The sequence below is a fragment of the Oncorhynchus mykiss genome, chromosome 17 (genome assembly GCF_057628025.1).
Source record: "Oncorhynchus mykiss isolate SJ-2025 chromosome 17, ASM5762802v1, whole genome shotgun sequence".
NCBI lineage: Eukaryota > Metazoa > Chordata > Actinopteri > Salmoniformes > Salmonidae > Oncorhynchus > Oncorhynchus mykiss.
In genome coordinates, this window is record NC_143038.1 from 68,683,052 (window position 1) to 68,705,000 (window position 21,949).

Sequence of the window (21,949 nt, forward strand, 5' to 3'; positions counted from 1 at the left end):
ATTTGTTGGGGAATTATTAGATTACTTGTTAGATATTACTGCACTGTCGGAACTAGAAGCACAAGCATTTCGATACACTCACATTAACATCTGCTAACCATGTGTATGTAACCAATAACATTTGATTTGATGTAGAAATTCCATAGTCTTTCCATATTATTTCTGTAAATTCAATATATGTGAAATAACAAACAGTTCACAATATTGTTTTCACATTTATTGACAAATCTTTTATTTTTATTTTTTTTATACAAAAGATATTTGCACCAGGCCTACCTAAATTACTTTCACTTGACAAGAGTAGAAAATAATTGCTTTTGTAAACAATACAAATACACCTACTGCGTGCAGTAATTCCATGTAGGGTTTTGGTTCTAAACCATATATACAGAACTAGCATTGTAACCTACAGTAGGGTAAATGTCTTTCAGAGCACTATGGTAGCATTTGACTGTGACTGTGAGTACATTATTACAAAGCAAAGTCCATTCATTGAAGACATTCAGTCTACTCAGGTTATTACAGTAAAAGACATTTCTCTATTTTCCGATACTCCTCATGTCGAGTCCTCAGATCTTGACACACACATGTGTTTATGACGTCACGTTCTAGTGTAGAAGACACGGAACATTGAACATTCCAACACGTCAGTTCTCCACATGCTGTACATGTGGCCCATGTTATTGGTCAGCTGTTTGCGTGTGTGTTTGCATCAATATCTCCTCATGTACTGTGGACTGGGGTGTATAGTGTCACTACTTCCCCTGAGGGAGAACAGAGCTTTAGAGGTGACCTAGTTCCACTGATTAATGTCAGCAGAAGGCCGTGTGTGTGTGTGTGTGTGTTCCATCAGTGCTTTGTACCGGGGTACTGAACTGTGCCATGGACTCAGGACTCAACCCAATTGGGCTTGTGTAATGAAGCAAGCAAGCACACACACACACACACACATGCACACGCACACACACACGCAAGCACGCACGCACGCACGCACACACACACACACACACACACACACACACACACACACACACACACACACACACACACACACACACACACACACACACACACACACACACACGCACGCACGCACGCACACACACACACACACACAGAGAGAGATAATAACATCCGTATAACACCCAGATATTACCCTCTCTATCAACCAGAAGAACTGACTCCTCTGTGGTAATGTTCATGGAATACATGAACCAATATATGAACCAATACATGAACCACTGCATGAACCAATACATGAACCAATACATGAACCACTGCATGAACCAATACATGAACCAATACATGAACCACTGCATGAACCAATACATGAACCAATACATGAACCAATACATGAACCAATACATGAACCAATACATGAACCAATACATGAACCAATACATGAACCAATACATGAACCAATACACCATGACGATGCATCAGTAGGTCGTGTGACAGACAGGGAATTACACTGTGTGATGGATGCTGGCTGTCATTACACTGCTGCTCGGTTCTCTCTCCTAAAATGGCAGCACAATAGAACAGAAGGCTGTGGCTCTGACTCTGTACTGAACAATGACTGAACCAATGACTGAACCAATGACTGCTGTGACTGAGATGAGATCTATGCAGTTTGTTACATTCTTGTTGTCACTTCTGAGGAGACTGGTAGCTAAACATACATTCATGGTAGGTTGTAGATGTGTAAATTCATGGTAGGTTGTAGATGTGTAAATTCATGGTAGGTTGTAGATGTGTAAATTCATGGTAGGTTGTAGATGTGTAAATTCATGGTAGGTTGTAGATGTGTAAATTCATGGTAGGTTGTAGATGTGTAAATTCATGGTAGGTTGTAGATGTGTAAATACATGTGTTGTTGGTTGCATCTGTAATGTCTGAGTATCATCGGAAGAGTAACATACATGGTAGGTTGTAGATGTGTAAATTAATGGTAGGTTGTAGATGTGTAAATTCATGGTAGGTTGTAGATGTGTAAATTCATGGTAGGTTGTAGATGTGTAAATTAATGGTAGGTTGTAGATGTGTAAATTCATGGTAGGTTGTAGATATGTAAATTCATGGTAGGTTGTAGATGTGTAAATTCATGGTAGGTTGTAGATGTGTAAATTCATGGTAGGTTGTAGATGTGTAAATTCATGGTAGGTTGTAGATGTATAAATTCATGATAGGTTGTAGATATGTAAATTCATGGTAGGTTGTAGATGTGTAAATTCATGGTAGGTTGTAGATGTGTAAATTCATGGTAGGTTGTAGATGTGTAAATTCATGGTAGGTTGTAGATGTGTAAATTCATGGTAGGTTGTAGATGTGTAAATTCATGGTAGGTTGTAGATGTGTAAATTCATGGTAGGCTGTCATGTAGAACATGTGTATACTTTATATTGATGTGATGGTGCAATGTCCAAGCTTCCTCAAAACGTGTAAACACGATTCATAGATTTCATATAGAAGTGTACTCTGTAGAAGTGATGACACATGGGTAATAGGACGAGAGAATAAATACGCAGAACCGCAGCAAAGTACAACTGATCAAAACATTTACAAGAATAAGAAGACTGTCTGAAAAGAGTCCCCGAAAAGAGTGGATGAGCTTACATGACTGTTATGTTACGATCAGAAACACCTATTGAACCGTTTCCAAGGAGAACATTAATCACTACATACATATACATACAGATACATCCAATCAATTATAAATAGTCAATCCATCGTGATATTCAATACTTCATAAAATCCTTCAAAATAAAAAAACAAACAGAAAGGTTGAAGTCCAGCTTCACTGTCTTAAACAACAGTTCCCTTTAGGGGTACTATAATCATGTCTTAGAGGTTGACCTTTGATCCCTTAGAGAGAACTATGCCCTCTGTCCCCTGTGTTTAGGGCCTCTGATAGAGCCATCAGAGGCCAAGAGCCATCAGGGACAGGGACCTAAGAGTCCCTGTCCCTTACATCAGTTCATCAGAGTACCTGACTTTCCCTCTGTGTGACATTAAAGAAATAGACAAACAAGGAAAAGAGATATACTGTGCATGTGCCTCTCTTATTACTTTGTGATCAAAGGGCATGAGTAGAAGGAATTGAGAGAGAGTGGGAGAGAAAGAAAGAGAGACTCGGAGGCAGCTGCATCAGATTCCCATCTGGGCTTCTGCGGATACTGGGAAGTGATTGGCTGAGAGCCTGAGAGCTTAGCTGACAAGCCAGGAAGCAGACTGAGACACAAGCTCAGCCACTCCTCCACCTGAAGTCTTGAGGTGGGGTGTTTTTCCGCAGTAGCTGCTTTACTTCTCCTAGTCTGGTCTCCTCCGCAATGGGCAGAGAGAGGGCTCAGCCTTGAGGTGGTTTGTGGTGGCAGTATCCTCTTCTCCTCTACTCCACCTGGTCTCCCTCCTCCTCTGGCTGGCTCTTGGAGCCCCCTGCTGGTCTCTCCCTCCTCCTGCGACTGTCTTATATCTGCAGTCCCTTACTGGTGGTCAGCGGTTTGTGTTTGATGACCCACTCTCCACTGGGGTTGTTGTTGTACAGGTCCAGGAGATGGGTCTCTGGGTCCAAGCAGTGCTCACCTACAGGACAGAATAGAACAACACAAGGCAGAGTCAATATTGAGGGACAGATTTAGTAATTTAACATGTTTTTATACAGGTTATTCTCATTAAGATAAAATCTCTTCTGCAAGAGAGATATTGAAAACAGTTTGAAACTAAAAACTTAAACTCTGCCTTGTTTTTGGTCCGTGGATGCACATACATTATGAGTGGCGTGTGAATGATTGGGTCCAGTACATAACAGTGCAGTAGCTACATGTGGAAGCATTTGTCTGCTCTGATAACTTCAGATGCACACCGTTGGCTCTCTCCCCCCTCCCTCTTTCTCTCCCTCACCCCTCCCCCCCTCTTCCTCTCTCTCGCCCTCTCTCTTTCTCTCCCCCCTCTCTCTTCCTCTCTCCCTCTCCCCTCTCTTTCTCTCCCCCACTCTCCTTCTTTCTCTGTCCCCCCTCTCTCCCTATGCCCCTCTCTCCCTCTCGCTCCCCCTCTCTCTCCCCCCTCTCTATCCCCCCTCTCTCGCGCTCTCTCTCTTTCTCCCCCTCTCGCTCTCGCTCTTTCTCTCCCCCTCTCTTCCCCCCTCTCTCTCCTTCTCCCCTCCTTCTTTTTCTCCCTCTCTCTCCCTCTCTCTATCCCCTGTTTCCCTCTCTCTCTCCCCTCCTCTACCCCTCTCTCACCCCCCCCCCCCTCTACCCCTCTCTCACCCACTCCCCCTAACCCTCTCTCAGCCCCCCTCACTCTCCAGTTCATTGCGTAAGGCCTGGCCAGCGTAATCAGTTCAATCAGCAGAAAGACATGCACATGTCAGAGTCACTCATGTAACCTTCTAATGTGGCTCTCAGCCTGATTAGATAGCAAACCGGGATTCAAAGTCTATTTGAAATCATTTTGAACTGTGCTTGATTGAGCTTGCCTGATGCAATTAAATAGCATTAGAAAGAATGGAAAGAAAACAAACACTCCAAGTTTTTTGAAAGATTTCAAATAGTATTTGAACCCATGTCTGGTAGATAGTCTGGGTATGGGGTGGAGGCTGGTAGATAGACTGGGTATGGGGTGGAGGCTGGTAGATAGACTGGGTATGGGGTGGAGGCTGATAGATAGACTGGGTATGGGGTGGAGGCTGGTAGATAGACTGGGTATGGGGCGGAGGCTGGTAGATAGACTGGGTATGGGGCGGAGGCTGGTAGATAGACTGGGTATGGGGTGGAGGCTGATAGATAGACTGGGTATGGGGTGGAGGCTGGTAGATAGACTGGGTATGGGGTGGAGGCTGGTAGATAGACTGGGTATGGGGTGGAGGCTGGTAGATAGACTGGGTATGGGGTGGAGGCTGGTAGATAGACTGGGTATGGGGTGGAGGCTGGTAGATAGACTGGGTATGGGGTGGAGGCTTGTGTTGTGGTACCTACCAATATTTCCTCCCACTTCATACATGGCACAGTCCAGGTAGGATCCCAAATCATTTACCAAACCGTTCCTGTGATAAAGAACAGGCAGACTTGTTATTCATTCAATGGATTCGGTCAACTTCAGCATTCTCAATTTCTGCTCAGTGAAATGCCAATGTAGCATTTCTGAAGCAAGGTTTTCTATGCAGTGGGTTTACTGTGTGCTTAGAGGTCACCACTAGGACAGGAAATCAATGGTTTTACTGTGTACTTAGAGATCACCACTAGGACAGGGATTCAGCGGTTTTACTGTGTGCTTAGAGGTCACCACTAGGACAGGGAATCAGTGGTTTTACTGTGTGCTTAGAGGTCACCACTAGGACAGGGAATCAGTGGTTTTACTGTGTGCTTAGAGGTCACCACTAGGACAGGGAATCAGTGGTTTTACTGTGTGCTTAGAGGTCACCACTAGGACAGGGAATCAGTGGTTTTACTGTGTGCTTAGAGGTCACCACTAGGACAGGGAATCAGTGGTTTTACTGTGTGCTTAGAGGTCACCACTAGGACAGGGAATCAGTGGTTTTACTGTGTGCTTAGAGGTCACCACTAGGACAGGGAATCAGTGGTTTTACTGTGTGCTTAGAGATCACCACTAGGACAGGGATTCAGCGGTTTTACTGTGTGCTTAGAGATCACCACTAGGACTAGGACAGAGTTTTCCCTGATCAGCTGGGTAAAATGATTGATTCATTGATTGTAGTGTACTGTACCTCTTGAGCAGGCCCTTGGTGTTGTCAGAGCTGTGGAGGTGCCTGTGGAACTGAGCCAGTAGGTCTGATGCTCGGGAGTTTATGTTGACCTTGACCTCCATGGTGCTGCTCATCAGTTCTCCCACCTGGATCTTTACTGTTCGACATGGCTGGTGGGGGGGGGGGGAGAGAAATAGATGCTATCAAAATAAATGCTAAATTAGAGCCAGTGACAGAAAACAAGTCCGAGTGTAAGTGCAAGTTACAACAGTATTAGTGGTTTCTAGAAAAACAGCTACCTCGGAGGAGTTCTTGTCAGGTTTATCCTTGCGGTCCTGGTGAATTTTCCTCAGCAGGTTCTTGATGCGGCGATCGTAGAACTGGTACCTTCGGTTACTGTTCTCATTCAGCTTACGCACCTGGCTCATCAGGAAGTTAGGGATCTGCCATGGAGGAAGATATTTCATTCATCCACTTGTCATTACAATGATCTTCTTGTTGTCAACCTTTACATGAGTACATCCTAGCTTTTGATTTAACTTTGCATACACACTATAGTTTGTCTGATGAGTAAACGGTAAGAGAGAAAAGCTGCCATAGCTGCGGGAAGATGTTTTGAGCGGGGGGGGGGGGGGGGGGGGGCTGACCTCGGCGTGGGTGTTGGTTCTCTCCTTCCCATCCGTTAGGCTACGTGACTCTCACTCAGTATCGATCTGACAGCTCACCATACACACAAGGTCCCGTTAGCTGTCCAGCAATGACTGCCTCTAAAAGCATATCTAACTGTTGGGACCCACACAAACAGGACAAGCTACACTAAAATCCAAATGATTTTAAACTCAAAATAGACAGGTTGATTGAAGAAGGGTAATAAATGTTCCAACCACGAGCTGCAAATTTGGAATAATACATGTTTCTCGTTTATTTTAGGCTTTTTTTGCGAACTGCTACTGTGTCATTTAGAATGAGTTAAAAAACCCCGAACTGCTAGTTTTAATTTAGAATGAGTTAAAACCCCCCGAACTGCTAGTTTTAATTTAGAATGAGTTAAAACCCCCCGAACTGCTAGTTTTAATTTAGAATGGGTTAAAACCCCCCGAACTGCTAGTTTTAATTTAGAATGGGTCAAACCCCCCCGAACTGCTAGTTTTAATTTGGAATGAGTTAAACCCCCCTAACTGCTAGTTTTAATTTAGAATGAGTTAAACCCCCCTAACTGCTAGTTTTAATTTGGAATGAGTTAAACCTCCCTAACTGCTAGTTTTAATTTGGAATGAGTTAAACCTCCCTAACTGCTAGTTTTAATTTGGAATGAGTTAAACCCCCCTAACTGCTACAGTGTCATTTAGAATGAGTTTAAAAAAAACGAACTGCTAGTTTTGATTTAGAATGGGTTAAAAAAAAATGAACTGCTAGTTTTAATTTAGAATGGGTTAAAAAAAAATGAACGGCTAGTTTTAATTTAGAATGGGTTAAAACCCCCTAACTGCTAGTTTTAATTTGGAATGAGTTAAACCCCCCTAACTGCTAGTTTTAATTTAGAATGGGTTAAAACCCCCTAACTGCTAGTTTTAATTTAGAATGAGTTAAACCCCCCTAACTGCTAGTTTTAATTTGGAATGAGTTAAACCTCCCTAACTGCTAGTTTTAATTTGGAATGAGTTAAACCTCCCTAACTGCTAGTTTTAATTTGGAATGAGTTAAACCCCCCTAACTGCTACAGTGTCATTTAGAATGAGTTTAAAAAAAACGAACTGCTAGTGTGTCATTTAGAATGGTATGGGACTCTAGTGTGCTAGCTAGCCAGTGTGTTTACAGTTTCATTTATGAATTAAAAAGGCTTGAGTAAGAAATAACTCCCTCGTGTAATTTTACAATCTTACCACCAGGGGACGCTGCTGCACCCCTGCTTCCCGTGCCCTTGCTACAAACCCAACCAAGCTTCTGATGTTTCTATTGGTAAATAAATGCTTAAATGAAAAGTGTTTTTGGTAGCCTGAAGTTTTTACTTACGGTCCAGAGCAGGTCCTGGTAGCGTATGAGTAGCCTCATGATGTCAGCAGCCTTCTCAGCATGTCCTTTCTCCTCCCCTGGCCCCCCGTCAGTGAGGCGAGAGGGTGCGGCCTTGTGGAGGAACAGGTTGGGGGCCTTCTCAGCATGTCCTTTCTCCTCCCCTGGCCCCCCGTCAGTGAGGCGGGTGGGTACGGCCTTGTGGAAGAACAGGAACAGGTTGGGGGCCATGATGGTGGACACGGCCCACAGGTTCATACGGTTCCTCCTCTCTCTGGAGACTACCTTGGAAAGAAACTCCAACAGAGCCTGCAGAGAGGAGAAGGAGCCTTTATTGTCTGTTCCCGCAGAAATGGGCTTTAAAAGGAGAGGAGACCTGTTTTACAGTGAGCCCCTCTATCAGTAATAAAAAACGTTTTCTCTTCGTAAAGATTGAAATTGTTGACTTGAACGATGACGGCGGCTGAAGTGTTTTTCTGACAGTGTTATTCTGCGTCATCAACAGAGGGACAAAGGCTCTGAAACGTTTAATCAGACCAGACACCTACAGTCATCCATGATGATGGCATCTTAAAGGTAACCTAGTAATGTGAAAGTATTCAAGTAGTCACGATTATTTATCCCGCATACGTGAACAAGAGTACAAGCTAGTTACATAAGAGCAGAACAACTCATCAAGGTGCTGAAAGTGCCCTCTCATGCCATTACCTCCTACCATACGTGGAGGAGTTGACACATTATATTATATAAGAGATATATATGACTCATTAATGCATCACCTACAAGATGTACGTGTGGAGGTTTGAGATGTAATACATTATACAGAAGAAGTGGAGATTTAAAGTGCATCGCTATAGCCATCTGGTTACTTCATGGTCATGGAATCATTTGGAGTCTCACAGAATACCTTGAGTGTGTTCCTGTTGGGTTCAGGCAGTAGGAGAATGAGGAGGTTCAGAACGTGTAGCTTCTGTTTCAGCTCAGGGATGTCTGTAGAGCAGGAGGAAGGGGAAAGACAGAACAGACAACAGGGGTATGAAGGATCAACACACACTCATTTAATTTCCTTTGGCCCAACCATAATCTGATCTGTAGAGATGAATGACTCTGACAGGAAGCCATTAGGTTTCAAATGATTCATCATTAATCTAATGTGAAGAAGACGTGTCTAAAGTTTCATATTCACATCACAAGCTACTTATTACTTTAATCATTCTGTCATTTATTTAATGGCATTAAAACTGTACAGGAAGTGGCATTTTTAATAGTATAGCTGTCACGGCCGTTGACTGAAGAGGACCAAGGTGCAGCGTGTTGAGCGTACATATTATTTTTATTAGAAAAGACCCCGAACAAAAACAATAAACACTACAAAACAAACCGTGAAGCTAAAGGCTATGTGCCATAAACAAAGTCAACTTCCCACAAAGATAGGTGGGAAAAAGGGCTACCTACGTATGGTTCTCAAGAGACAACGATAGGCAGCTGTCCCTGATTGAGAACCCTACCCGGCCAAAACATAGAAATACAAATAATAGAACACCCACCCCAAATCACACCCTGACCAAACCAAATAGAGACATAAAAAGGATCTCTAAGGTCAGGGCGTGACAATAGCAGATTCAGACGAGCAGCTTAAAGGCTATCGTGTTGTTTATCTTCATTAGACCTCTAAGTAGTGTGGACATACAAGATTAGCACTGCGTTCCGCTGCCAATACAGTAAGGAGACCTAGACTTAGATCTGTACAGCATGCATGGCTGTGTGACTGGGCAGTCACAGGAGATGAGTGTGTGTGTGTGTGTTTTTGTGGGTACCAGAAGTCCTCACAAGGATAGTAAAACAAGGACAATTTGTCGGGACATTTTAGGCTCAGGGGTTAGGTTTAGGGTTAGAAGTTAGGGTTAGGTTTAGGGTTAGAAGTTAGGGTTAGGTTTAGGGTTAGAAGTTAGGGTTAGGTTTAGGGTTAGAAGTTAGGGTTAGGTTTAGGGTTAGGGTTAGAAGTTAGGGTTAGGTTTAGGGTTAGAAGTTAGGGTTAGGTTTAGGTTTAGGGTTAGAAGTTAGGGTTAGATTTAGGGTTAGGTTTAGGTTTAAAAGTTAGGGTTAGGTTTAGGGTTAGAAGTTAGTGTTAGGTTTAGGGTTAGAAGTTAGGGTTAGGGTTAGAAGTTAGGGTTAGGTTTAGGGTTAGGGTTAGGGTTAGAAGTTAGGGTTAGGTTTAGGGTTAGGGTTAGAAGTTAGGGTTAGGGTTAGAAGTTAGGGTTAGGGTTAGGTTTAGGGTTAGAAGTTAGGGTTAGATTTAGGGTTAGAAGTTCGGGTTAGATTTAGGGTTAGAAGTTCGGGTTAGGTACAGTGCATTCGGAAAGTATTTAGACCCTTTGACTTTTTCCACATTATGTTGCGTTACAGCCTTATTCTAAAATGGATTCAATAGTTTTTTCCCCTCATCAATCTACACATAATACCCCATAATGACAAAGCAAAAACAGGTTTTTCTACATTAGCAAATGTTTAATGAAATAAAAACGTAAATATCACATTTACATGAGTATTCAGACCCTTTTCTCAGTACTTTATTGAAGCACCTTTGGCAGCGATTACAGCCATGAGTCTTCTTAGGTATGACACTACAAGCTTGGCAGACCTTTATTTGGGGAGTTTCTCCCATTCTTCTCTGCAGATCCTCTCAAGCTCTGTCAAGTTGGATGGGGAGTGTCGCTGCACAGCTATTTTCAGGTCCTCTCCAGAGATGTTCGATCGGGTTCAAGTCCGGGCTCTGGCTGGGCCACTCAAGGACATTCAGAGACTTGTCCCGAAGCCACTCCTTCGTTGTCTTGGCTGTGTGCTTAGGGTTGTTGTCCTGTTGGAAGGTGAACCTTCGCCCCAGTCTGAGGTCCTGAGCGCTCTGGAGCAGGTTTTCATCAAGGATCGCTCTGTACTTTGCTCCGTTCATCTTTCCCTCGATCCTGACTAGTCTCCCAGTCCCTGCCGCTGAAAAACATCCCCAGAGCATGATACTGCCACGACCACGCTTCATCGTAGGGATGGTGGCAGGTTTCCTCCAGGCGTGATGCTTGGCATTCAGGCCAAAGAGTTCAATCTTAGTTTCATCAGACCAGAGAATCTTGTTTCTCATTGTTTGAGTCCTTTAGGTGCCTTTTGGCAAACTCTAATCAGGCTTTTATGTGCCTTTTACTGAAGAGTGGCTTCTGTCTGGCCACTCTACCATAAAGGCCTGATTGGTGGAGTACTGCAGAGATTGTTGTCCTTCTGGAAAGTCCCATCTCCCATCTCCACGGAGGAACTCTGGAGTTCTGTCAGAGTGACCATCTGGTTCTTGGTTACCCCGTCTGACCAAGGTCCTTCTCCCCCGATTGCTCAGTTTGGCCATGTGGCCAGCTCAAGGAAGAGTCTTGGTGGTTCCAAACTTCTTCCATTTAAGAATGATGGAGGCCACTGTGTTCTTGGGGACCTTCAATGCTGCAGACATTGTTTGGTACCCTTCCCCAGATCTGTGCCTAGACACAATCCTGTCTCAGAGTTCTATGGACAATTCCTTCAACCTCATGGCTTGGTTGTTGCTCTGACATGCACTGTTAATTGTAGGACATTATCTAGACAGGTGTGTGCCTTTCCAAATCATGTCCAATCAATTGAATTTAACACAGGTGGACTCCAATCAAGTTGTAGAATCCTTTCAAGGATGATCAATGGAAACAGGATTCACCTGAGCTCAAGTTTGAGTCTCATAGCAAAGGGTCTGAATACTTATGTAAATAAGGTATTAATTTTCTTTAATTTTAATACATTTGCAAAAATGTCTAAAAACCTGTTTTCCCTTTGTCATTATGGGGTATTGTGTGTAGATTGATGAGGGTTAGGGTTAGGGTTAGGGTTATGGGTTAGGGTTACGGTTAGGGTTAGGGTTAGGGGTTAAGGGTTAAGGTTAGGGTTATGGGTTAGGGTTACGGTTAGGGGTTAAGGGTTAAGGTTAGGGTTATGGGTTAGGGTTACGGTTAGGGGTTAAGGTTAGGGGTTAAGGGTTAAGGTTAGGGTTATGGGTTAGGGTTACGGTTAGGGGTTAAGGGTTAAGGTTAGGGTATGGGTTAGTGTTACGGTTAGGGGTTAAGGTTAGGGGTTAAGGTTAGGGTTAGGAGTTAAGGTTAGGGGTTGAGATTAGGGTTAGGGGTTAGGGTTAGGGGTTATGGTTAGGGGTTAAGGTTAGGGGTTAAGGTTAGGGTTAGGAGTTAAGGTTAGGGGTTAGGGGTTATGGTTAGGGTTAGGGGTTAAGGTTAGGGTTAGGGGTTTAGGGTTATGGTTAGGTTTAGGGGTTAGGGTTAGGGGTTAAGTTTAGGGTTAGGGGTCAAGGTTAGGGGTTACGGTTAGGGTTTAAGGTTAGGGGTTAAGGTTATGGTTAGGCATTAATATTAGGGTTAGGGGTTAAGGTTAGGGTTAGGGGTTAAGGTTAGGGATTACGGTTAGGGGTTAAGGTTAGGGTTAGGGGTTAGGGGTTAGGGGTTAGGGTTAGGGGTTACAGTTAGATTTAGGGGTTATGGGTTAAGGTTAGGGTTAAGTTTAGGGGTCAGGGTTAGGGGTTAAGGTTAGGGTTACGTTTAGGGGTTAGGGGTTAAGGTTAGGGTTAGGTTTAGGGTTTAGTAGTTTACGGTTAGGGTTAGGTTTAGGGGTTAGGGGTTAGGGGTTAGGGAATAAATTGTTTGCTCCCCACAAGGATAGTAAAACTAAACTGTGTGTGTGTGTGTATGTATGTGTGTGTGTATGTATGTGTGTGTGTGTGTGTGTGTGTGTGTGTGTGTGTGTGTGTGTGTGTGTGTGTGTGTGTGTGTGTGCGTGTGCGTGTGTGTGTGTGTGAAATGCTTAGATACATAATGATAACTGACTCAGACTAAGTAATGACTATATATACTCAGACTAAGTAATGACTATATACACTCAGACTAAGTAATGACTATATATACTCTCCTGACATATTTATATTTGGACAGTAGAGCTAAAACTTTTAATGTGGCTCTATACTTTGAGATCAAATGTATATTTATATGACAGTACAGAATGTCACCTTTTATTTGAGGGTATTTTCATACGTATCTGTTAGATTTAGATTTAGATTATCTGTTAGATTTAGAAATGAAAGCACTTTGTGTATCTAGTCCCCCCATTTGAAGGAGTCATAAGTATTTGTAAAAATGTGTTGACTACATCAAGCTTGTGACTCTACAAACTTGTTGGATGCATTTTCAGTTGGTTTTGGTTGTGTTTCATTCAGATTCTGTTGTGCCCAAAATAAATCCATTATAAATAATCTATTGTGTCATTTTGGAGTCACTTTTATTGTAAATAAGAATATAATATGTTTCTGAACACTTCTATATTAATGTGGATGCTACCATGATTACTGATAATCCTGAATGAATCGTGAATAATAATGAGTGAGTATTTACAGATGCACAAAGATCACATCCCCAAAACATACTGAACTCACAGTTAGTATTCGGGGTATGATTTTTATGCCTCTGTAACTTTCTCACTCATCATTATTCACGATTCATTCATGGTTATCCATAATTCTATTCTTATTTACAATAAAAGTGACTCCAAAATGACAAAAATGATTGACCATTCATTTCTATTGGGGCACAACATAATCCGAAACACAACCAAAACAACTGAAAATGCATCCAACAAGTTTGCAGAGTCACAAGCTTGATGTAGTCATTGCGTGCTAGGAATGTGGGACCAAATACTCAACTTTGACAACATTTTATAAATACATTTGTCCAAATACTAATGACACCTTCGAATGGGGGGGGGGGGGGGGGGGGACTAGATACATCAAGTGCTTCATTTCTGAACAGCAAATCAGACACGTATGAAAACACCGTTTTCCCATTCTACACTGTCACCTCAGATCAAACATTTGATCTCACTGATTTCCAAGATGGCATAGCAGTTCAGACGTCTTTTGTCCTCGCCTTGTCGTGTCCCGTATATATATATATATATATTTACAACTTTTTTCACATACCTTTTTTATATATATTTTTAAATTTTCCATAAACTAATCTTCAAAACACTCTCCTGCAACCCGTCTCACTAATTTATATTTATAAAATATCCAAAACGCTGGACTACAGAGTCACATTAAAGGTTTTATCTTCTTTATTTAAATAAATAAATAAATAGGTAAATAAATAAATAGGTAAATAAATAAATAGGTAAATAAATAAATAGGTAAATCAATAAATAAATAAACAGGGGATTGTATGTGTGCAGACTCACCCCTGGTAGCACTGAAGGTGTTGAGGTGCTCCGCGGTGAGAAGTGGAGACGGTAGTTCTCTGATAAACTTCTTCAACAGGGCAGCAACATCGTTAGGACTGACCTCGTCCCAGATGAACCCTCCAGAGTAGAAGTTCTGTTCCAGGTCCTGCTGCAGCTTCTGACCACAGGGAGAAACAGACAACGTTGTTGAACAGTGTACAGGTATCTTTCTTTCATGACCGTATGGTGTTTGGACCTTAGTGGATGTGCATATGCTCTTTTCTAATTAGAAACAAGTGATTGGAAAATATCTCACCTTGATTCTGGACTGAGAGCCCGAAACCCGCAGGATACCCTCCGAGTCAACTCCCCTCTTCTCCAGGAACCACAGCAGCTGTAGAAGATACATACAGAGAAGAACAGCAGCAGACATGCGGGACATCGTGCTCTTGGTTTTCAAGATAGATTGTAGAAGTCGGTATTATGTTTAGCTTACCGCTTGCAGGATGAGAGGAGTGGTAGCAGTGGGTTTGACTTTCTGGTCATTCTCCAACAGGGTGGCCAGTGGAACCCCAAACAGGGCACCCTCTGTGAACGAAATAGAGAAATAGAGAAATAGAGAGAGAGAGAGAGAGAGAGAGAGAGAGAGAGAGAGAGAGAGAGAGAGAGAGAGAGAGAAATAGAGAGCAAGACAAAGAGAGGAAAGGTTAGTATTGCTGTCAACTCCTGTACTCTTTTCACATCTCCCAGGGCTTGACACATGCATTAGGCTGCAGAGGCAGGAGGAGCATGCAAGGCCACACACTGGGCTCGCAGTTTGTGTGTGTGTGTGTAAGTTGTGTTAGAGAGTTCACATACCTGGGATCTTCCTCTTGCAGGTCTTGTGTCGTTTGACGTCGAGCTCCAGCAGGTCACAGAGAGCTGTCATGTCGATCAGGGCCAGCTGACGTACCTTTTTCATGTCCTGGTTGGACAAGTCCTGGATACGAGTTACACCCAGACGACACTGGGGGCAGATCACCCTCTGTGGGGGGAGGGGAAGGGAGAGAGAGAGAGAGAGAGAGAGAGAGAGAGAGAGAGAGAGAGAGAGAGAGAGAGAGAGAGAGAGAGAGAGAATTAGCAATGGATACACGTCATCTCTATTCCTCCCTCTCTTTCTCTCCCTCCTGTCTCCCCTCTCCCCCCTCCCCCTTCCCCTTCTCTATGCAATGCCTGTAACTGAAAAGGTGAAAACCAAGCCGTTGCAAACCATGTGTATTTAACATGTGTTTTCTTAGGATGGAAAGGAAATTAATAACAGCATGCATGGAATTTCATCTAACTATACTGAACAAAAATATAAATGCAACATTAAATAATTTCCATGATTTCACTGAGTTACAGTTCATATAAGGAAATCAGTCAATTGAAATAAATAACTTAGGCCCTAATCTATGGATTTCACATGGATGGGCAGGGGCATTCACTAACAGGGATATTAACAAATTTGTGCACAAAATTTGAGAGAAATAATATTTTTGTGCATATTGAACATTTCTGGGATCTTTTATTTCGGCTCGTGAAACCAACACTTTACATGTTTATATTTTTGTTCAATATAATAATAGAACAGGAATTATCCTAAATTCATTCTCTGCACATACCTACGTAAAACTGTCCTTACATTGTTCCGTACTAAATCCCCCAGTCTGAGTTCCTATCACTGTTATCTAACCTGCTGTACATGGTCCCAGTCTGAGTTCCTAACACTGTTATCTAACCTGCTGTACAGGGTCTCAGTCTGAGTTCCTAACACTGTTATCTAACCTGCTGTACAGGGTCCCAGTCTGAGTTCCTAACACTGTTATCTAACCTGCTGTACAGGGTCCCAGTCTGAGTTCCTAACACTGTTATCTAACCTGTTGTACAGGGTCCCAGTCTGAGTTCCTAACACTGTTATCTAACCTGTTGTACAGGGTCCCAGTCTGAGTTCCTAACACTGTTATCTAACCTGCTGTACAGGGTCCCAGTCTGAGTTCCTAACACTGTTATCTAACCTGCTGTACATGGTCCCAGTCTGAGTCCCTAACACTGTTATCTAACCTGCTGTACAGGGTCCCAGTCTGAGTTCCTAACACTGTTATCTAACCTGCTGTACAGGGTCCCAGTCTGAGTCCCTAACACTGTTATCTAACCTGCTGTACAGGGTCCCAGTCTGAGTCCCTAACACTGTTATCTAACCTGCTGTACAGGGTCCCAGTCTGAGTTCCTAACACTGTTATCTAACCTGCTGTACAGGGTCCCAGTCTGAGTACCTAACACTGTTATCTAACCTGTTGTACAGGGTCCCAGTCTGAGTTCCTAACACTGTTATCTAACCTGCTGTACAGGGTCCCAGTCTGAGTTCCTAACACTGTTATCTAACCTGCTGTACAGGGTCCCAGTCTGAGTTCCTAACACTGTTATCTAACCTACAGTACAGGGTCCCAGTCTGAGTTCCTAACACTGTTATCTAACCTACAGTACAGGGTCCCAGTCTGAGTTCCTAACACTGTTATCTAACCTGCTGTACAGGGTCCCAGTCTGAGTTCCTAACACTGTTATCTAACCTGCTGTACAGGGTCCCAGTCTGAGTTCCTAACACTGTTATCTAACCTGTTGTACAGGGTCCCAGTCTGAGTCCCTAACACTGTTATCTAACCTGCTGTATAGGGTCCCAGTCTGAGTTCCTATCACTGTTATCTAACCTGTTGTACAGGGTCCCAGTCTGAGTTCCTAACACTGTTATCTAACCTGCTGTACAGGGTCCCAGTCTGAGTTCCTATCACTGTTATCTAAACTGCTGTACAGGGTCCCAGTCTGAGTTCCTATCACTGTTATCTAAACTGCTGTACAGGGTCCCAGTCTGAGTTCCTAACACTGTTATCTAACCTGCTGTACAGGGTCCCAGTCTGAGTTCCTAACACTGTTATCTAACCTGCTGTACAGGGTCCCAGTCTGAGTACCTAACACTGTTATCTAACCTGTTGTACAGGGTCCCAGTCTGAGTTCCTAACACTGTTATCTAACCTGCTGTACAGGGTCCCAGTCTGAGTTCCTAACACTGTTATCTAACCTGCTGTACAGGGTCCCAGTCTGAGTTCCTAACACTGTTATCTAACCTACAGTACAGGGTCCCAGTCTGAGTTCCTAACACTGTTATCTAACCTACAGTACAGGGTCCCAGTCTGAGTTCCTAACACTGTTATCTAACCTGCTGTACAGGGTCCCAGTCTGAGTTCCTAACACTGTTATCTAACCTGCTGTACAGGGTCCCAGTCTGAGTTCCTAACACTGTTATCTAACCTGCTGTACAGGGTCCCAGTCTGAGTTCCTAACACTGTTATCTAACCTGTTGTACAGGGTCCCAGTCTGAGTCCCTAACACTGTTATCTAACCTGCTGTATAGGGTCCCAGTCTGAGCTCCTATCACTGTTATCTAACCTGCTGTACAGGGTCCCAGTCTGAGTTCCTAACACTGTTATCTAACCTGCTGTACAGGGTCCCAGTCTGAGTTCCTAACACTGTTATCTAACCTGCTGTACAGGGTCCCAGTCTGAGTACCTAACACTGTTATCTAACCTGTTGTACAGGGTCCCAGTCTGAGTTCCTAACACTGTTATCTAACCTGCTGTACAGGGTCCCAGTCTGAGTTCCTAACACTGTTATCTAACCTGCTGTACAGGGTCCCAGTCTGAGTTCCTAACACTGTTATCTAACCTACAGTACAGGGTCCCAGTCTGAGTTCCTAACACTGTTATCTAACCTACAGTACAGGGTCCCAGTCTGAGTTCCTAACACTGTTATCTAACCTGTTGTACAGGATCCCAGTCTGAGTTCCTAACACTGTTATCTAACCTGCTGTACAGGGTCCCAGTCTGAGTTCCTAACACTGTTATCTAACCTGTTGTACAGGGTCCCAGTCTGAGTTCCTAACACTGTTATCTAACCTGCTGTACAGGGTCCCAGTCTGAGTCCCTAACACTGTTATCTAACCTGCTGTACAGGGTCCCAGTCTGAGTTCCTAACACTGTTATCTAACCTACAGTACAGGGTCCCAGTCTAAGATGATGTGCTCCATGCATTGCATGTGTATCGAGTGAGAGAGAGAGACTCTTACAGGAAGTGTGCCGTCCTCCTTCCTCCTGCAGCTGTTCTTTATCTGAGGCAGCTTAGCCTGTTTTAACAAGATGGCCGCCTGTTCGCAGTAGGCCACGTCTGTGATGAAAATCTCCTCTTTAGGGGCACCTCCATGCTTCTTCTGCTGGTCCAAGCTGACCTCTGACAAACAAAATCAGGTTGATGTGTTAATGATAGTGTGCCTCATAGCAGTCATAACGGTTAGCATAATGTAGCTGTCTGAGGAAGTAAAACACAATTAAATGTTCGCTCATTAATGCTGACCCCAAAGGTGATCAGGCCGGTACATCACCGGGGCCAAGCTTCCTGCCATCCAGGACCTTTATACCAGGCGGTGTCAGAGGAAGGCCCTAAAAATTGTCAACGACTCCAACCATCCTTGTCATAGACTGTTCTCTGCTAACACATGGCAAGCGGGAGCGGAGCACCAAGTCTAGGTCCAAGAGGCTTCTAAACAGCTTCTACCCCCAAGCCATAAGACTCCTGAACATCTAGTCAAATGGATACCCAGGATACTTGCATTGCCCCCCCCCCCCTCCCCCACCCCCACCCCTCCACGCTGCTGCTACTCTCTGTTATCACTTTGCATAGCCACTTTAACAACTCTACTCTTTAATTACTTGTTATTCTTATCTCTTACTTTTTGGGGGGTATTTTATTCAAACTGCTTTGTTGGTTAAGGGCTTGTAATTAAGCATGTGACAAATGCAATTTGATTCGATTGGATCTTTAATTAAGTTTAGTTCACCTTAGACCAGCTGGTCTGTGGAGTGCGAGTTCAGGATTCATCTGAACCAATCAGAAGAGAGGATGTACACACACACACAAACACACACACACACACACACACACACACACACACACACACACACACACACACACGGTCAATGTATGTTATACTGTCAGGGACATATGGAGTAAAGATGTAGATAGCTGGTACCTTGTAGTGGTGTCTTGTTGATGGTCTCCATACTGTCGTCCGGTAGAGGTGATTTAGGCTCTGTAGGCTCAGAGTCTTGACACTCTGGTAGAGATGATTTAGGCTCTGTAGGCTCAGAGTCTTGACACTCTGATAGAGATGATTTAGGCTCTGTAGGCTCAGAGTCTTGACACTCCGGTAGAGGTGTCTGAGTGGAGAGAAGAGAAGGAAACATGTCAACCAATCTATCACATTGATTGACAAAGCCCGTTTTAACATGGGCAGTTTGTCACAAAGTGCTTTTGCAGTAACACATCCTAGAACCCATAGAGCAAGCAAACATGTCTACCAACAGAGGTAGGACGAGCTCGAGTACAGTAACAGTTAGTCTCTTTACAGTGTCATGTCACTTCATGGTGTCTGATGACTGAATGGAAGCAGGGAGAGAAGAATTGTTTTCTAGTGTTAAACAGCTGATAGGATCAGAGAAACACCTATTTTACTCCATCTCGGGAGCTCAGACGACAAAGAATGGCCTTTACATGTGATTTCCCTTTATTCTGATAGGTCAACTGTCTTTATAGAACTCCGGCATCAGTGAGAATAGAGGAATGAATACAGTGAAGGCTATTATTTAAACCAAAGGGACTCTGAGAGATGTACTCTGTGTGGACTAGAGTAAACCTGTCATTGGATGTGTACTTGACTCAGCTGGTGTAAAACCATAGAACAAAAGCCTAAAAGCAAACACACAATTGTGTGTTTATGTATTTGTTTCGTTTCAGCTGCATGAACAGGAAACGCATCCTGTTATCACAGGAAAAATAATATCTACGGACTGATTGCACCACTAAGAAGAGACAGTATGAAACAATGTGGAAAGGAAAAGGAAATCCTACAGAATGATCCTTGAGGAAGAACAGTGACAGAAAGAGACTACTAACATTGTGTCAGCAGTCAGTCTGACAGTGAGACAGTAAGACAGTACTAGCATTGTGTCAGCGGTCAGTCTGACAGTAAGACAGTAATAACATTGTGTCAGCGGTCAGTCTGACAGTAAGACAGTACTAACATTGTTTCAGCGGTCAGTCTGACAGTAAGACAGTAAGACAGTAAGACAGTACTAACATTGTGTCAGCGGTCAGTCTGACAGTAAGACAGTACTAACATTGTGTCAGCGGTCAGTCTGACAGTGAGACAGTAAGACAGTACTAACATTGTGTCAGCAGTCAGTCTGACAGTGAGACAGTAAGACAGTACTAGCATTGTGTCAGCGGTCAGTCTGACAGTAAGACAGTAATAACATTGTGTCAGCGGTCAGTCTGACAGTAAGACAGTACTAACATTGTTTCAGCGGTCAGTCTGACAGTAAGACAGTAAGACAGTAAGACAGTACTAACATTGTGTCAGCGGTCAGTCTGACAGTAAGACAGTACTAACATTGTGTCAGCGGTCAGTCTGACAGTGAGACAGTAAGACAGTACTAACATTGTGTCAGCGGTCAGTCTGACAGTGAGACAGTAAGACAGTACTAACATTGTGTCAGCAGTCAGTCTGACAGTAAGACAGTAAGACAGTACTAACATTGTGTCAGCGGTCAGTCTGACAGTGAGACAGTAAGACAGTACTAACATTGTGTCAGCGGTCAGTCTGACAGTAAGACAGTACTAACATTGTGTCAGCAGTCAGTCTGACAGTAAGACAGTAAGACAGTACTAACATTGTGTCAGCAGTCAGTCTGACAGTAAGACAGTAAGACAGTACTAACATTGTGTCAGCAGTCAGTCTGACAGTAAGACAGTACTAACATTGTGTCAGCAGTCAGTCTGACAGTAAGACAGTAAGACAGTACTAACATTGTGTCAGCAGTCAGTCTGACAGTAAGACAGTAAGACAGTACTAAACATTGTGTCAGTCTGACAGTAAGACAGTAAGACAGTACTAACATTGTGTCAGCAGTCAGTCTGACAGTAAGACAGTAAGACAGTACTAAACATTGTGTCAGTCTGACAGTAAGACAGTACTAAACATTGTGTCAGTCTGACAGTAAGACAGTAAGACAGTAAGACAGTAAGACAGTACTAACATTGTGTCAGTCTGACAGTAAGACAGTAAGACAGTAAGACAGTACTAACATTGTGTCAGTCTGACAGTAAGACAGTAAGACAGTACTAACATTGTGTCAGCAGTCAGTCTGACAGTAAGACAGTAAGACAGTACTAACATTGTGTCAGCAGTCAGTCTGACAGTAAGACAGTACTAACATTGTGTCAGCGGTCAGTCTGACAGTAAGACAGTACTAAACATTGTGTCAGCAGTCAGTCTGACAGTAAGACAGTAAGACAGTACTAACATTGTGTCAGCAGTCAGTCTGACAGTAAGACAGTACTAACATTGTGTCAGCGGTCAGTCTGACAGTAAGACAGTAAGACAGTAAGACAGTAAGACAGTACTAAACATTGTGTCAGCGGTCAGTCTGACAGTAAGACAGTACTAACATTGTGTCAGCAGTCAGTGGGACAGTAAGACAGTACTAACATTGTGTCAGCAGTCAGTCTGACAGTAAGACAGTACTAAACATTGTGTCAGCAGTCAGTCTGACAGTAAGACAGTACTAACATTGTGTCAGTCTGACAGTAAGACACTAAGACAGTACTAAACATTGTGTCAGCAGTCAGTCTGACAGTAAGACAGTACTAACATTGTGTCAGCAGTCAGTCTGACAGTAAGACAGTAAGACAGTACTAACATTGTGTCAGTCTGACAGTAAGACAGTAAGACAGTAAGACAGTACTAACATTGTGTCAGTCTGACAGTAAGACAGTAAGACAGTAAGACAGTACTAACATTGTGTCAGTCTGACAGTAAGACAGTAAGACAGTACT

The 21,949-nt window shown here is 43.3% G+C and overlaps 1 protein-coding gene across 5 annotated transcripts in view; it reads right to left on the minus strand.

The window, feature by feature from the left end:
- Nucleotides 1-207: 207 nt before the first annotated feature.
- Nucleotides 208-21,949, minus strand: part of LOC110494769 (rho GTPase-activating protein 40) — a 47,326-nt gene continuing 25,584 nt past the window's right edge. For all 5 annotated transcript variants that reach the window (XM_036950827.2, XM_090206432.1, XM_036950826.2 and 2 more), the window contains 12 exons: nucleotides 19,086-19,272; nucleotides 18,126-18,286; nucleotides 14,846-15,011; nucleotides 14,484-14,575; nucleotides 14,304-14,381; nucleotides 14,006-14,165; nucleotides 8,619-8,701; nucleotides 7,715-8,020; nucleotides 6,001-6,144; nucleotides 5,723-5,871; nucleotides 4,974-5,041; nucleotides 208-3,582 (listed from right to left, as the gene is read on the minus strand). In XM_036950827.2, the coding sequence (XP_036806722.1) occupies nucleotides 3,467-3,582; nucleotides 4,974-5,041; nucleotides 5,723-5,871; nucleotides 6,001-6,144; nucleotides 7,715-8,020; nucleotides 8,619-8,701; nucleotides 14,006-14,165; nucleotides 14,304-14,381; nucleotides 14,484-14,575; nucleotides 14,846-15,011; nucleotides 18,126-18,286; nucleotides 19,086-19,272 (1,710 nt within the window). In that variant the 3' untranslated portion in view covers nucleotides 208-3,466. The remainder of the gene's footprint in view (nucleotides 3,583-4,973; nucleotides 5,042-5,722; nucleotides 5,872-6,000; nucleotides 6,145-7,714; nucleotides 8,021-8,618; nucleotides 8,702-14,005; nucleotides 14,166-14,303; nucleotides 14,382-14,483; nucleotides 14,576-14,845; nucleotides 15,012-18,125; nucleotides 18,287-19,085; nucleotides 19,273-21,949) is intronic.